The sequence below is a fragment of the Panthera pardus genome, unplaced genomic scaffold (genome assembly GCF_024362965.1).
Source record: "Panthera pardus isolate Hobbes unplaced genomic scaffold, ASM2436296v1 HiC_scaffold_6, whole genome shotgun sequence".
Classification (NCBI taxonomy): Eukaryota; Metazoa; Chordata; class Mammalia; order Carnivora; family Felidae; genus Panthera; species Panthera pardus.
In genome coordinates, this window is record NW_026526991.1 from 21,170,818 (window position 1) to 21,188,410 (window position 17,593).

The 17,593-nt window shown below is 33.9% G+C and overlaps 1 protein-coding gene across 5 annotated transcripts in view; it reads right to left on the reverse strand.

The window, feature by feature from the left end:
- SCYL2 (SCY1 like pseudokinase 2) overlaps positions 1-17,593 on the reverse strand; it is a 70,534-nt gene that overhangs the window by 44,017 nt on the left and 8,924 nt on the right. For 4 of the 5 annotated variants that reach the window (XM_053894691.1, XM_019446555.2, XM_053894689.1 and 1 more), the window contains 2 exons: positions 9,902-10,100; positions 930-1,087 (listed from right to left, as the gene is read on the reverse strand). In XM_053894691.1, coding sequence (XP_053750666.1) covers positions 930-1,087; positions 9,902-10,078 — 335 coding nt within the window. In that variant the 5' untranslated portion in view covers positions 10,079-10,100. Of the gene's footprint in view, positions 1-929; positions 1,088-9,901; positions 10,101-17,593 lie in introns of those variants that run through there. The other variant, XM_053894692.1, reaches the window with a different exon arrangement.

A 17,593-nucleotide genomic window follows, 5' to 3' on the forward strand; every position in this document is an offset into this window, starting at 1 on the left:
TAGGTTTTTTTCTTTTGGGTTGAAAGAAAGTATCTTCTGCTCTTGAGGGGAGAGGGATCAGTGACAGTGGATTACTGAAGATTCCAAAGTAAGAATTACACAGAAATCCAATATATACAAAGAGATAAAAGCAAAAGTGTCCTGGCTGAAGGTGGACTGGAAGCCTGGAACTCTGCCAGCTCTGTTCCTCTACCTGCCTGTTCTTCCCCATCCTTAAAATTCCAGGGTCCACAGAACACAACTGGCAAACCATTTGGTTAAGATCTTCTGAATTTAGAGAGAGGAATACAGTCTGCTAGGTAGGAAGGAAGGAAGAAAGAAATTAGGGGTTATGACTAATGTGGAAAAAGTTTATATAGCTAGGGTATCATTAAAAGCACCATAAGCTTGAAGATCCAGTTAAGACTACACAACATTAATTTCATATTCTTGTCATTCTCAGCAACAATTCCCAAGATATCCTTGAAAAAAATAAATGGTAGGGTAACTGAGGGCTACGGACTGATATGCTGAGCATATCAGAAAGTTAAATGTCTAGAAGAGTACCTGAAACATACATAAAAATAGCCTGCAAATAGGGAATAAATGCAAAGAATACAAAAAATTCTAGCAAATTAGCAAGGAGAGCTACTTTCAGGCAGGGACTGTATGCTATCCTTCTGCATCTTCCACTTTGACTACTGCAGTGCTGAGCACAGAGTAAGCAAATACAGATTGATAGCAAATGTGAAGAAAATTCCAAAGAGGTAAATACACATAATATACAAGTAAATTTTAGGGAAATAGTAAATCCATAAGAGCTCAACACTCAGTTTATAAGAATTTGTCACTGACAGCATGCCGTACAGACAGAATTTAAATATAAAATTATTTTTTTTTAAGTATTTGTTCAAAACAAGTCTTTTATGGAAGTTTTTATAAAAATTTACCTGGACTCTTCTAAAGGATGCTGGACAGTAAGAAGTCGAGGGTGTCGTAGTCGAGTTAACTGTTGGACTCCTCGTTTTAGAGAATCGATGATTTGATCCTTTTCAAATTTTTGATATTTGTCAATCAGCTTTTTATCAAAGACAAAAACAGCCACTTCCTAATAAAAGAATAGTGTATCTAATTTTAATCAAGAGTATATAGAAGTAATAAAACTTTACCCGAGTGTCACAACAGTCTACAAATAGAAATAACTAAAATCTAATGTCAGAGAAATTATAGCACCACTGTAATACTTTCCTGATATCAAAAAGTTGGTTTCTTCATGATTAATAAATCTAAATATTTTTAAAAGTATTAGACCCAGAACCCTCATCTAAGGAGAACATAGGAAAATCTCCATCTTTGAACTCTGGTACACAAAAGGTGCATGTAATGGGTTATATCCCATGTAGTAATCTCTTATTTAACGAGAATTCAAATAAAAGCTAAAATGTTTAAAAATTCAAAATGCTATTCATAATGATAACCCTGGAGTATACTATAAAATCTTGAATCACTTTTTGAAAGAAAGCTTATATATGTCAGGAAATGCTTGTTTACACAAAAACCCATTTTGTAAGCACCTTTTACATATGAATAACATATTCACTCTCTCCTTCCACCCTATCCCCATCTTATGGGTAGTAACTGGGAATGAATGGGACCAGTACAGGAAGCTGCTCACCCACTATGACTCTTTGAGATCATTTATAGCTTATTATCTACAATATTAAAAACACATATTGTACTTAACTATCTTCTTCCTTTCATTTTCTCTCTTACCCAAGGAAAAATAGTTCCCATCCAGTTACCCAGTCTTAACAAATCACTCAAAAAATAGCTGTATTAATAGTTGATATATTACAATTGTGTAATGCATCAGTGATGCTACATCTCCATCCTAAATGGAAAGAAAAATGATAAAGCTGGAAGCAAAATTAGCAAAGAATCAATGCTAGCTTTCCAAAATTCTTTGCAAGATTTTGAATGACTTTCAGAATGTCTATAGAAATCTCTTTCAAAAACCTCTAATTAAACCTACTACTGCTCAACTATCAATATCTAAGACAGTATCTTTCCATTTTATTGTTCTCTCCTCATTATTTCTGCTACATTAGGATTACTGTTTTTCACAAGTTAGCCTGGCAACCTAATTACCTAACAGAGATTCACTGGAGAATCCCAAACCAATCAATTTCTCAAACACAACTTGTTTTAGGTCGGAGGCTCCTTAAATGTATACAAATAAGTTAAGGGTTTTAGAGGATTAAGTCTCTGAAAAGTGATAACATAAAGGGACTATTTAGTAACTCAACTTGAACATCCCATTCCCAAAGCATTTATGCACTTTTAAGGAATTGTTTCATTCTTCACAATAATCCTACAAGTTATTACCCTCACTTCACAGATAAGGACACTGTGGAGAAGATAAATGTACTATCTAAGGATCTCACAATTGGTAACATCAAGATTTGAATCCAGTCATTTTAACTCTAAGGGCCACATCCTGTCTCCCCAGAAATAATAGAGCCAATAAACACAGAGTACCCCAGTAAAACATAACACATGCCTTCAGGAAAACAATCATTTAAGAGATTTAAATAGCACTCATATATAAATACATAATCTTAGCTCTTTTGATCATTGTAAGACACAGAACTATCAAGAAAGAGCTAAGAGCATTATGTAATATTAATTTGAACTAAAAACAAATGACCTAGAAGTTCAAGTTCCTATCTCACTATTCATGAGCACAATCTTATTTTAGTAAGTATTCTGCTATAACACATTTTATAAATGCATCTAATTTAATGCGTTTATTTTTTCAAGATGTTTTGAGTCCTTAAAAAAAAGATCACATGAAATGGCTCTTTGAGCACTTGCAATTTCACCACTCTTAAGGAAAAACACTACAGTTCAAAAGAAAAAGACACACCACAAAATTCTCTCCCTCAGACATTCATTTATTATTTTAGGTCACAGATAAAAGATTTCTACATAGATCAGAATAGACTATCAACTATATTAAAACGATTTTCTCGGGGCGCCTGGGTGGCTCAGTCGGCTAAGTGTCCGACTTCAGCTCAGGTCACGATCTCGCAGTTTGTGGGTTCAAGCCCCGCGTCGGGCTCTGTGCTGACAGCTCAGAGCCTGGAGCCTGTTTCAGATTCTGTGTCTCCCTCTCTCTCTGACCCTCCCCCGTTCATGCTCTATCTCTCTCTGTCTCAAAAATAAATAAAAATGTTAAAAAAAAATTAAAAAAAAATAATAATAAAACGATTTTCTCTTTGTTCCAATCAATTGAAATTAACCAATTTCAACAAAGTTGTGACTAACACTTAGACCTCATACTGATCTCCTAAAACTCTTAGCCTGCCTCAAAAGTTTTCTTCAGCCTCAAAAGTTTTCTTCAGAACAGACAATCACCTAACTTCTATGTTCTCCTTCTGCTACTTCACTACCCACCCTGTTAAGACATCATTTGTGTTAAAGTCCTCTCACCTTAGAAGTATTACAAGCTTCTCAAAGAAGCTTATTAAAGAAACCATCCCAACAAAAAAAAAAAAAAAAAAAAGAAAAGAAAAGAAAAAGAAAAAGAAAGAAAAAAAGAAAGAAACCATGCTTTAAACATCTCTGTATCCACCACAGGATTTACACCTAGAAGACACTCAGATGTTTATTACCCAGTGGCGGTCAATAAAGATAAGCAGTTACTGGAGGCTTTCCATTATTGTCCTAAATTAAAACCTTTTTTGACTCTTCATTATGAAAAGTTTCAAATATATAGAAAAGCTGAGAAAAGATGAAGGTATCTTAAGTGGACATTTTCCACTTAAGAGTCAACTCAACTGTTAACTCTAATTAAATTTTGAGGCTCTTTTTTATACAAAAATTACTAAAACAAAATGTAAGACAATCTTGTGCACTCTATTGTTTACTTATTCACTTCATATTCTTTAAAATAGATTGGCAAAGAAAGTTACCTACTCAAAAGTATTTTTTCTCAACAACCTATCTTTAAGCAAAAAATGGCCGTAAAGTAACCTACTCTAAAAACTATTTGTCAAAATGTAGACTACATATTGATACAAACCTAATTTATAATTTTTTAAAGCTACTTTGCTAACTACAAAGTTGAACTCTTGCTGAAAACAAGACAGCTTAAGTAATAAAATCTAAGTAGATATATACCAATGTGTCTAGGATTTCCTAATAGTAATCATGACCTCCAGTAACCTATCCCTCAAAGCCACCAGGGATGGTTTCTGAGACATAGATATTCCCTGTGATCTCTATTTTACAGATCTTTTGTGACTGGTCAGTGGTGACAACCATCATGCACTGTATTTTTCATATGATTTGGGGACAATGTTCCTTTCTCAAAATGATAAAACAAAATCTAAATTTTTATTTAGATTAAGTTAAAAACAACTTGTTATTTAAGAAGACTGAGAGATAACAAGATATACACCTTAAAATTATTAAAGATAGTCTATGGTCATTATTGACCTAAGCAACTTGACTAACACTTTCAGCTTTCTACAATCATTTCTTTTATTTAAAACTTTTATTTATTATCATTTAACTTTTTATAATAATTTAATTATGCCTTTGCCTACACAATATCAGCAAGCCTCACCCATGAATACTGGCATTTGTATAACATAATGTAGATTTTGCAGTAAGGAAGGGACTATGTCCAAGCCTACATTTGGTAGAGTGGCTAGAATAATGAATATCAGTTAAATATTTATTACATATTTTTAAAATCAGTCTATCTTCATTATCTTCATAGGAAGAGTCATTTAACTGAGGGTGTTTTAAAGCTTACATAGCTGTCAAAGCAAAAGAAACAGGGCAGCAAATGTAACTTTTAAGACAAAAATAAGATTAAAGCTGACTTATTTTAAAAAAAATGTCTATTCTAAAACTGGATAAAAAATAATCATAAATATGAGACTAGAAGACTATTAATAAATGTTGTTAAATTCATTTTAAGGGTAGTCTCCTGGCAAGAGAATCTTGTGTCAAAATAAACAAATACCTAATAGTAATAAATGAATGTTTAAACAGTAAACACACCCACATATACACTCTTTTTTCAAAACATCTTCCCCCAGGGGTGCCTGGGTGGCTCACTTGGTTCAGCATCCAACATCGGCTTAGGCCACGATCTGATGGTTCGTGAGTTCAAGTGTCACATCAGGATCTGCCCTGAGCATGGAGTCTGCTTGGGATTCTCTTTCTCTCCCTCTTTGCCTCTCCCCAGCTTGTGCTTTCTCTCTCTCTCGAAATAAATAAATAAACTTAAAAAATATTTTTAAAATATTTCATAAAAAAAAAAATCTTCCCCCAAAATAAATGCCCAAAGTTGATGCAGTAGAATTGAAAGAAATTTCAAAATGTAGAGTTATTTTTCTATGCAAAGGAAGTAAAAGGTATACTGGTGAGACAGAAACTATATTTATATAGTGCTTTTATTATAAATTAAATATAATAGCAGCCTTGATAGTTATAATATTCTTACCTAACAGAGAAGGTGATGATACTTCAATTTTTAAGGGATATATATATAGATATATATATATAGATAGATAGATAGATAGATAGATAGATATATCTATATATATATACAAAGCAACCATTTCTCACTTATGATTGATACATATAATTTGGCCAAAGATTTCCCTTTAATGGTTTGTGTAATAAAGTAGAATTTAAAAACTAGAAAAGTTAACGAAATCCAATTAAGGGCATTTATCTCAGAAATCTCTCTAAAATAAATATTCTTTATAAAGGAAATAAGAATATGTTTGAAAAGAACACCTATATTTAGATACCATTTTAATCCTAAACATGCTACTCTGCAGAACTACAAAGTCAGTTACAAAGTTATAACAGAAACACAGCAGAACAAACTCAATGCCTAGTAATTAACTACCTATCAGACATGATAAAAGTTTCAGAAGTAGAGGAGTAAGGAATATTTCACTGAATTTTCAAAAATTAAATGACCCTGAGATCTTGCCATTTGCGACAACATGGATGGACCTAGAGGGTATTATGCTGAGTGAAATAAGTCAGACCAGAAAATCATACCATATGATTTCACTTATATGTGGAATCTAAAAAACAAAACAAATGAATAAACAAACAAAAAGCAGAAACAGACCCATAAATACAGAGAACAAACTAATGGTTGCCAGATGAAAAGATGGGCAAAATGAGTGAAGAGTGGGAGGTACAGGCTTCCAGTTATGGAATAAATAAATCACGGGGATAAAAGGTACAGCATAGGGAACATAGTCAATGGTAAATAGTATTGTGTGGTGACAAATGGTAGCAACACTTATGGTGAGCAAATTAAATAAATAAGATAAAAGTAGATCCTCTGTCAGAATGCCTAAAATAAAAAAGACTACAAAAAAGTTTGGCAGGAATGTGAAGAAACTATAAATGCTGATGGATACAACCGCTCTGGAAAAACTGACGCTGAACAAACACTAACACTATTACCCAGCAATTCCATGTCTAGATAATGTGTCATATATACCAATGGCACATTAAGAATGTTCATAGAAGTTCCCCATATATTAATGAAAAACTGCTATGTTCAGCAACATAGATATATCCCATGAACATACATTTAAGGAATGGAAGCCAAACTACAGGAGCACAGATACCATGATTCCATTTAAATAAAGTTCAAAAACAGGAAAAGTTACTCTCAAGTGTCAAAGGACCATATAGCAGTTACCCCTAGAGAGAAGGTGGGGAGAGGTAATGACTACGAGAAGATATGAATATTAGCAATGTTCCTTGATCTGGATACTGGTTATACAGGTGTGCTGACTATGAACATTCATCAAGCTATACGCTCATGATTTGTGCACTGTTCTGCATAAGTTCTTAAAAATACATTTATATTTAAAACTCTAAATAGGCACAGTTTTCATTCCATAAATGTCACCCTGAAATGTCTTACATCTCTATTGAGATTCTAGAAAGAGTAAGGGTTAGGAACTAAGAGCTGCTTCTAAATGAACACTCAAAAACGAAACTGAATAGTATTTAAGTCTAAATAGTAGCTTCAAATGCTAAGAAGCTATAATTAATTATCCATTTTAACATGTTTACAAGTTGTGTTTGGTTAAGCTTACCCAAATAATAGCTTTTAAAAATCTTAATTTTGCATACAAAATTATTTTGTATACAAACCTAGCCTAAACACATTATTTAGTTGCAAAAAAAAAAATCAACTTTATACTTTTCTTGAAACTCTTAGGAATTGTTCATTGCACTTCATGAATTACTCACTATGAGATGTTTCTTCCATGAATGTCTTTCAAAAACAATAAAAACTAGCAAAAACTGGTTTTGGAAGCATAAAGCCAGAATAATAATAATAACAGACGTCCAATCAGGTACAATGACGTTACCATGCACACAAGTAAATTTTTATTTACCAATTCTTTTTATCTTGCTACATTCCAGGTTTCATAAATATGTACTTTTTTTCATCTGTTCTGTAGGTGCTTTTATTACTACTCCACTCCTCTCAGAAACCTTCATTTAGGTTAAAAAGTCAAAAAGTTGTACATGATCTGAAATTATAATTCATCGCTTACTGTTGTGAACTTCAAATAACTTTGGCAAAAAGTACACAGAGAGAATCTCCTAGCCCTAGTACCTAACCTGATGTTTACTTCAAAGTCAAATTTAAGATCATATAATCTGCTATAAAACACAAATGCAATCAAGTACACTGTATGCTAGATCAAGAAAGACTGCGAGAGTTTTTAAAAAAAAAAAAAAAAAAAAAAGCTCTCAGTCTCAGTGTCCCTTTATGTGGGGGGAAAAAGACCAAGAAGAATATCCTTTTCATTATTTTTCTCCTGGCTTCTCTAAGATCAACACTGTCATACATAACTTTCTGTGATGATAGAAAGTTCTATGCCTGCAATGTCTAGTATAGTAGTACTAGCCATATATTGCTAAGGAACATTCCAAATGTGACTACTGCAACCAAATTTAGTTTTTACGAATTGAAATAGGCATATGTAGCTTGTGGTTACCATACTGGATAGCACAGGTCCAGATTATCTATCTTCTATGATTCCCTTTTAATAAAAAATGAGATAACTAAAAAAGAATTAAAACTTCGAGTAAGGGAAAAATTAAAATGAGGCTTCAACTCCAAGGTGGTTACAGATGTAGCTATTCCTTAAGGAACTAGCCAGTAGTCCAGATAGGATACTCAGTTTAAAACACCGTAGGTTTGAAAGAGGCAAAGAAAGAAGATTCAAAACTACATCCAAGAATGTAGATCCATCCACAAAACCACGAATACATTCCAAAACTATCTTTTTCCACAAAGCAATAAATTTGGGTGTGGGGGGTGGGGGATATAGTGGTTTCCTAAGAGAACCCAATTCTGGCAGTGAGCAGTGAGAATGGCTGTATTATTGTGCAATATCTAATCAATTACCTATTATTTGTGCCTGGTTTTCATGTTCTATGAACAACAGAAGTTTCAACATTATCAGAGAATTTCAGCATATGAACTACTGATATAAACACAAACACCTAGAAACTCTTTCGGTTAAGCACAAAGACACTATTAGGTTACATCCTTAATAAATAATACAAAATTTAGTACATTTGGTGTTCTTTGATTTGCCAATAATATAACTGATTATAAAAGCTAGTGTTGGAGGTTGATCATTTACATAACTTCGTGGCCTCATTAATAGCTTTTTAAGCATTCAATACTCCAGAAACCACTTATATTTTAGTGAGCTTGGTGAACTGAGAAAACAATGTTGAAAAATGACAAATCAATCAGCATTTAAGATAAGATCAGCTCTGAACTTAAAGACTTCCAACCAAATGGCAATAAAAACAAGATTTACAGTCAGATACATACCACATACCAGCAATCTATCACAAGACCAAGGTTCCTACTTCATAAAAGGATAACCAAAGCCAATTGAGTCTTTAATATACTTGTTTGGTAAATAAGCTGATTTTGGAAAAGTCACAAATAATGTATATCCACAACTGTATGACTGTGACAGTTACTGGAAAATATGTGTAATAAATCCCAAACGCCTTACAATCCATATGTTTCACTTGTAGAGAAATAAAAGTACTTTTAGAAACAGTAATTTTTATTTTTAAAGAATATATTTCTACAGAGGTTTTAAACCTGGAGGTTTTCAATCCTTTAAAAATTCCAACAGAAAACTGTTAGTAAAATTTAACACTAACAATCCTCCACATTTCTGAGAACCATCTGTTGCTCTCTTAAGTCAAATTAAAAAATAAAAAATAAAAATACAACTCATTCAAATGACTCTGCTAAAAGAACAGTTACTTTTAAAATAACTTTGAAATCAGTATATCTCAAAACACATTTACCAACTATTCCACAAATGTACCCCCTTCTGATAATAAAATCAAGTTAAACACAAAAGAATGTTACGGAAGTCTATTTTCCAGAAAATAGACTTTTATTTTATATAAAATAAAAGGGGAATAAGAATGCACTAAATAAGAATGCATTTAATGTTGGAAAATTTAACTATTTTGCCAATAGCTTACTGACAAATTTGAAAAGGAACACAATTTTTATTCCAAAACAAATACTTTGCTAAAAATCTAATATGCTCCTTTACTCAACAGAAACATTTATTTTATTAAGTAATCAAAATTAAATTACAAGATGGGGTGATATATCAAACAATATATTTGTAACCAGGAGATTCAGGGCATGTTTAAAAGCGTTTATTTTTGTATGACTTCATTAGATGGAAATGAGAAGTAAAGAACCCATTACTTTTGGCATTTCTTAACATAAAAACATATATGCACATTATACTACTTATTAACATGTGCATTTTTTGCCAATGGACTCTGAATTAAAACTTACCTGTTTTGTTGACTTTTTTGTGCCATTGAAAATCTTCCAAGCTAGCCCATTGCCACCACTGGCAATGTGTCGACCAACATCAAATTCTCTAGTGACAGGGTTTCCCATTACAGCACTAGTGACATCAGCTGTTACTTTCGTAACAGTACTCTTTAACTTATTAAGCATGGACTCCATGGCTGCAATATTGAGTAGTTACCTAGAAACACAAGGGAATGGGGGAACGTTGATCATTTGTTTTTACTTGTTTCAACACTTAACATTCATTATTTAGTCTGAAAACTTAATATACCCCCAAAAGGGAATGAAACAATTCTAGAGTATAAAAGCTACATGTTGGTTTTGTCTTCAAAGAACCCAATACATTCTAATGCAATTTAAATCTAGGAACCAAACTGTTCCTTTCAACCTCAATTATTACAGACCAGGAAGAGAAAAGACACTTGACGCTGACATGAATGTTGTTCAACTATATAACATGAACCCGCAATACTTTAAGGGTATTAGAGGGCCCAAATCTTTCTTCAGACTAAAAACAGCCATATAAAACCTGAAAGGAGCTAATGCTATCTATACTAAACAAGAAGTTTGTATTTGATACAAGTTTCATTCACTAATAAAATAATCATTGAGGGGCACCTGGCAGCCTCAGTCACAAGAACTTATGATTCTTGATCTGGGGGTCGTAAGTTTGAGCCCCAAGTTGGGTATAAGATTACAAAAATAAATAAACTTCAGAAAAATAAAAAATAATAATGATATAAGGTGCCTTGGTGGCTTGGTTGGTTATGCATCCAACTGTTGGTTTCAGCTCAGGTCAGGATCTCATGGTCATAGGATCAAGCCCCACATCGGGCTCTGTGCTGGGCATGGAGCCTGCTTGGGATTCTCTCTCTCCCTCTCCCTGCCCCTCTCCCCAGCTTATGCTTGCGTACACTCTCTCTCTCTCAAAATAAATAAATAAGCATTAAAAAAAAGAGAGACAAAGAGAAGCATTTGGAGAAATTTTAAAAATAATAAGTAAAATAACTACTGTTGACCTATGAAATCACTCAAGAATATCTTCTAAAAGAAAAGCATTGATGGCAAAAGGACAGTAAAACATGCACAAGCAGTAAGTCATAAAATATTTTTTCTTTTAATATTTATTTATTTTTGAAAGAGAGAGGGAAGGAGGGGCAGAGAGAGAATCCCAAGCAGGCTCTACCCTGTTAGTGCGGAGCCCAATGCAGGGCTCCAACTCATAAACTGTGAGATCATGACCTGAGTCAAAATCAAGAGTCAGATGCTTAACGGACTGAGTCACCTAGGCACCCCTCATAAAATATTTTTAAAATTTTACACACTTCTGGCCATGATGTAGGAACAAAGACTGAATTTATCCTCTTACCTTAAGCAGCTAGAAGCTGGACAAAACGTATGAAATAAATGTTTTCAGGCAGCACAGGTAGGTAATCCCAATGAGAAAGCAAACTAACAAGGTGAACCCCAGGATTGCTCCAGCTTTCTGCCTAGAGGTACACTGCAAACCACAGAGTAGAGAGCAGAATTCCAAGCAGCGGTCTAGCTGAGTTAAAGAGTTGAGGAGAGGGGCTCCTTGGCGGCTCAGTTGGTTAAGCATCTGACTGCGGCTCAGGTCATGATCTCACAGCTCATGAGTTGGAGCCCCGCGTCAGGCTCTGTGCTGACAGCTCAGAGCCTGGACCCTGCTAAGGATTCTGTGTCTTCCTCTCTTTCTGACCCTCCCCCGTTCATGCTCTGTCTCTCTCTGTCTCAAAAATAAATAAATGTTAAAAAAAATTTTTTTTTTTTTTTAAAAGAGTTGAGACAAATTGGGAGTTCAAGGATGCAGAAGTGCCTAGGAGTTCTGGGATACAATTTCAAAGAGAAAGGGGAAAATTAGGGAACAAGAGAGAAAGAAAGAGAAAGAGAGAAGGAAACTATGCTAAGAAAGAGCTCAGAAATTTTCAGAGAAATCTGATGCACTGTTGAACACTAAGATGCCCACACATGGTATGAAACTCCACCAGGTCAGGCAAGGACCAACTAGAGAGCTGTAAGCTGAATAGTTCCAGAGTCCACACAGGGCTGCAATTCATTTAATTTCTCACCAGCTAGAGTAGAGGCCTCAATGCTCAACCAAAAGCATTCAGTAGAAACCCCAAAAGAACCATGCCTTAGTAGTGAGATAAACTGTTCTCAGAGTAAAATCTACTCTAAACCTGCCCTAAAAAACTAAAAGTAAGTCTCAAATGATCAAACTAATCATGAATTACTTAACTGACCAGAATGAAACCCAATATTCATGAAAGAAAGACAAAAAAAAATTTCAGAAACCTAACAATGTAACATTCACAATGTTCACCATGCAATCAATAAATATTAGATTTGCCAAGAAGCAAGAAAATGTGCTCATAATCAAGAACAAATCAGTCAATAAATCCTCCAAAATGATAGGTTATAGACATTAAAAACATTAAAAAGCTATCATAATGAAAGCTCAGTTGGTTAAGTATCCAACTCCTGGTTTAGGCTCAGGTCATGATCTCACAGTTCGTGAGTTTGAGCCCCCTATTGGGCTCTGTGTTGGCAGCACAGAATCGGCTTGGGATCTTCTCTCTCCTTCTCTATCTGCCCCTCCCCTGTTCACTCACTCTCTCTCAAAATAAATAAACTTAAAAAAAAAAATCTATCACATATCTAAGTATTTCAAGGAAAACATGAACATAATGAAGAAAATAGGGTCTTTTTTAAAAACCCAAATGAAAATTCTAGAGATAAAAAGTAAAATATTTCAAATAAAAAATTTAGAGAATATGATTAACAAATTAGAGAAAGTAGGAAAAAAAAATTAGTAAAACCTGAAGGTAGAGTAAAAGCCTAGGGAAAAAAAAAATGAACAAAGTCTCAATGACCTGTGGGACAATATCACAGTATAACATATATAACTGAATCCCAAAAGTAAGAAGGAAAAGGGAAAAATAACATTGGAAAGCATAATGGCCAAAATGTTTCTGAATTTGATGAAAACTATACAAGGTGTCAAGAAATTCAATAAACCACAAGCAGGATAAACAGAAAACCATGTTTGGACATGTCATATTAAATAGCTAAAAGTCAGTAAGAGAAAATCTTAAAAGCAGCCAGAGGGAACAGGAAAATTACATAGAAAGGAAAAAAGATAAGAATTTTCCACAGACTTCTAATCAGAAACTATACAAGCCAGGGAACAACTGAATGGAGGTCTGTAAAGTGCTAAAAAAAACAAACAAAAAAAACAAAAACACCTGTCAACCTAGAATTCTATAAGGCAGGGGAAAAAAAAACTTTCAAAAATAAATGTGAAATATTTCTTCAGGAAAACAAAATCTGAGAGAATTTGTTGCCAACAAATATTCACTAGAAGAGATATTAAAAGAAGTCCTTCAAACAGAAGGAAAAAGATACCAGATGGAAATGTGAATCCATAAAAAGAATGGAGGACACTAGAAATAAAAATTATGTGGGTTTATAAAAAAACTTCTCAAGTTATTTTTAAAAGATAACTGATCATTTAAAGCAAAAAAACAAAATACATATACCTATATATATATATATATATATATATAGGTATATGTAGAAGTAAAAAATATGACAAGACAAAACAAAACAAGCACAGGAGAGAAGAAATGGAAGTATATATGAGAGATTCTTCTATTATATTTCAAGTAATATAACATCACTTGAAAATAGATTATAGCAAATTAAAAACACATTAAATCCTAGACTAATAAGTAAAATAATAGATACAGCTAAAAAGTCAATAATGGAAATAAAATGGAATCCTAAAATAAGATGAATACAAAAAGATGTAGGAAAAGAGGAAGAAAGGAACAAAGAACAACTGTAACAAGTAGAAAACAAATAGCAAGAGAGCAGATTTAAATCTGACCCTACAAATAATTACATTAAGTGTAAATGATTTAAAATTCCAATTAAAAGATGAAACTGTCAAACTAGATTAAAAAGCAAGACCCAACTATGTACTGCTAACAAGAAATCCACTCCAGGGGTGTCGAGGTGGCTCAGTTGGGTAAGTGTATGACTCTTGATTTCAGCTCAGGTCATTATCTCATGGTCATGGGATCAAGTCCCACACTGGAGCCTGCTTGGGATTCTCTCTCCCTCTCTCTCTGCCCCTCCCCAGCTCATGCACATTCTTGCTGTCTCTCTTAAAATAAATAATAAACATTAAAAAAAAAAAGTCCACATTACAGGATGACTTAAAACTGAAAAAATGTTAAAATATACCAAGCAAGAGTGGCTATATTAATTACAAACAGAATAGGCAACATTTCATAATAACAAAGATGTCAATTCATCAAGAAAACATAAAATCTTCAATGTGTACACACTGAATAAGAGCTTTAAAATAAAGACAGCAAAAAAATGACTGAAAGAAACAAACAAATCCATAATTATACTTAGAGACTTCAAGGATCCTCTTTCAGAAATAAATGGACATAGACTGAGCAGACAAAAAAAAATCAGTAAGGATATAGAAGACATAAACAACACTATCAAACAACATGACCCACCCATAATATCCTACTTGACAAGAGCAGAATGCATTTTGTTTTCATGTGTACGTGGAACATTAATTAAGACTAACTATATTCTTGGGGCTCCTGGGTGGCTTTGTCGGTTGGGCGGCCAACTACAGCTCAGGTCATGATCTCGCGATCTGTGAGTTCGAGCCCCGCATCGGGCTCTGTGCTGAGCACTCAGAATCTGGAGCCTGCTTCCGATTCTGTGTCTCCCTCTCTCTGCCCCTTCCCTGCTTGCTCTCTCTCTCTCTCTCTCTCAAAAATAATTTTAAAAAAATAAAAAATAAAAAAAAGACTATATTCTTGGCCATAAAACAAATCTCAACATATGTAAAACTACTGAAATATAAAATACATTATTTGACCACAATGAAATTAAACTAGAAATAAGTAGTAGGTAAATATCTTTTTAAAAAAATGCAAAACATATTTGAACTTCTCAAATATGTATTAAATACTTCTCAATAACCCAAGGGCTAAAATAAATAAGTCACAGAAATTTTTAAATACTTTGAGGTGACTGAAAAGTAAAAATCTGTGGGATGTAGGCAAGCTGGTGACTAGTGGAAAAGACACAACTTTAAATGTTTATATGAGGGGGGAAAAACGCCAAAATTAGTGCTGTCACCTTCCATCTTAGAAAGCTAGGGGAAAAAATAAAGAAAACAACTAAACTCAAATTAAGTAGGAAAAAGAAAATAATGAGTAGAAATCAATGAAACACATTGAATTTAATGTAACACTCTATTTTACAGAAATAAAAGAAAAATCAATGAAGCCAAAAACTATGGCTTTAAAAAGCCACTAACTACATTAAGAAAATGTTTAAAGACACAAATGACCAATATCAGAAATAGAGGAAATCCTTCAGATTCTAATCCTATATAAATCCCAGATTTTAAACAATAAGGTATTACAGATGACTTTATGCCAATTAATTCAACAACTTGGATGAAATGGAAAAAATCCTTGAAAGCCAAAACAATTGACTCAAGAAGGAACAGGAACTCAGAATAGTCCTACATAAAAGAAATCCGATTCATAACTACAACCTTTACCACAAAATATACTCCAGGCTCAAATGGCTTCCCTGTTGAATTCTATCAAATATTTAAGGAAAAAATAAAAACCAGATCTGTACAAGCTCTTCTAGAACACAGAGAGAACAATTTTCATGTCATGTTATATAGTCAGTATTGTCCTGATACCAACAACTAATGACCCAAGAAAACTGCATACCAATATTTGTCATCAACATGCAAAAATCCTTAACAAAATATTAGCACATCAAATCCAATAAACCCAACCCTATAACCAAGTGAGATTCATCTAAGGAACGCAAGGTTGATTTAACACTCAAAACAAATTCACGTAGGGGCGCCTGGGTGGCTCAGTCGGTTGAGTGTCCGGCTTCGGCTCAGGTCATAATCTCGCAGTTTGTGAGTTAGAGCCCCTCATCGGGCTCTGTGCTAATAGCTCAGAGCCTGGAGCCTGTTTCAGATTCTGTGTCTCCCTCTCTCTCTCTGCTCCTCCCTGGCTCATGCTCTGTCTCTCTCTCTCTCTCTCAAAAAATAAAAATAAAGATTAAAAAAAAATTTAAAAAAAAAAAACAAATTCATGTAATTCACCATACTAACTACATAATGGGGGAGGGGCATATGATCATCTCAATAAAGGCAAAAAAGATTTTTAACAAAATTCAATACATATTCACAATAAAAATTCTCAGCTTAGAACAGGAAAACAAAAAAACAAAAAAAAACTTCCTCAGGGCTCCTGGCTGGCTCAGTTGATAGAGCATGATGCTCCTAATCTCAGGGTTGTGAGTTCAAGCCCCACATTGGGCATGGAGCCTACTTTAAAAAAGGAAGGAAGTAAAGAAGGAAAGAAAGGAACTTCATCAATCTGATAAATAGAATCTTTGAATACCTACAGCTACTATTATATTTAAAAATAAAAGATTGATTGCTTTCTTCTTAAAGTAAAAATATTTACTTTTACCACTTCAGTTCAAAATTCTAATGGAGGTCTTAGCCAAAGCAATTAAGAGAACAAAATAAAAAGGTATTCGGATCATGTACAATTAAAGTCAGAAGGAATCTACAAAAATGCTACTAGAATATGAGTTTAGCATTACAGTAGAATGTAAGAATGGAATATTTTTTAAAAAAAGACTATTTCTGGGACACCTGGGTGGCTTGGTTCGTTAAACTCCCACTTTGGCTCAGGTCATGATCTCATGGTTCACGGGTTCAAGCCCTGAGTCAAGCTCTGTGCTGACAGCTCAGAGCCTGGAGTCTGCTTCAGATTCTGTGTCTCCCTCTTTCTTTGCCCCTCCCCCACTCACGCTCTGTCTCTCTCAAAAATCATTAAAAACAATTTTTTTTAAAGACTATTTATACTAGAAACAAACACTGAAATTTCAAAAATACCATCTCAAGAACATGAAACACCTATCTAAATTTAAAAGATATATAAGACTTGTACAGTGAAAATAACAAAAACTGCTGAGAAAAACTGAAGAAGACTTAAAGGAAAGATTGTGGGGGCACCAGGGTGCCTCAGTTGGTTAAGCGACCAACTACTGATTTCGGCTCAGGTCATGATTTCATGATCCTGAGACTGAGCCCCATGTCAGCTCCTCACTCAGTGTGGAGCCTGCTTAAGATTCTGTCTTTCCCTCTGTCCCTCCTCCGTGCATATGCATGTGCATGTTCTCTAAATAAATAAATAAATAAATATAAAAAACTTAAAAAAAAAAAAAAGGAAAGATTGTGTTTATGAATTGAAAAACTCAATAATGTTAAAATACCAATTTTCCCTACTGATCTATATACTCAATGTAATCCCAGTGGAATCCCTGAGGCTTTTGTAGAAATTGATGAGCTGAACCAAAAATAATACTCTTGAGTAGGGGTAAAGCTCAGTGGTAGAGCAGTTGCCTGCAAAAATAATACTCTTGAGGATACAGGCTTCACTAAATTGTCAGAGTCCATGGCACAAAAAGAGGTCTAAACCCTGTAACTTTCTTCAACTTCTGCGTTTACTCCTAAAACTGATTTGCCTGACAAAGTCTGTGTCCTACAAATCTTCCTTAACCCACACT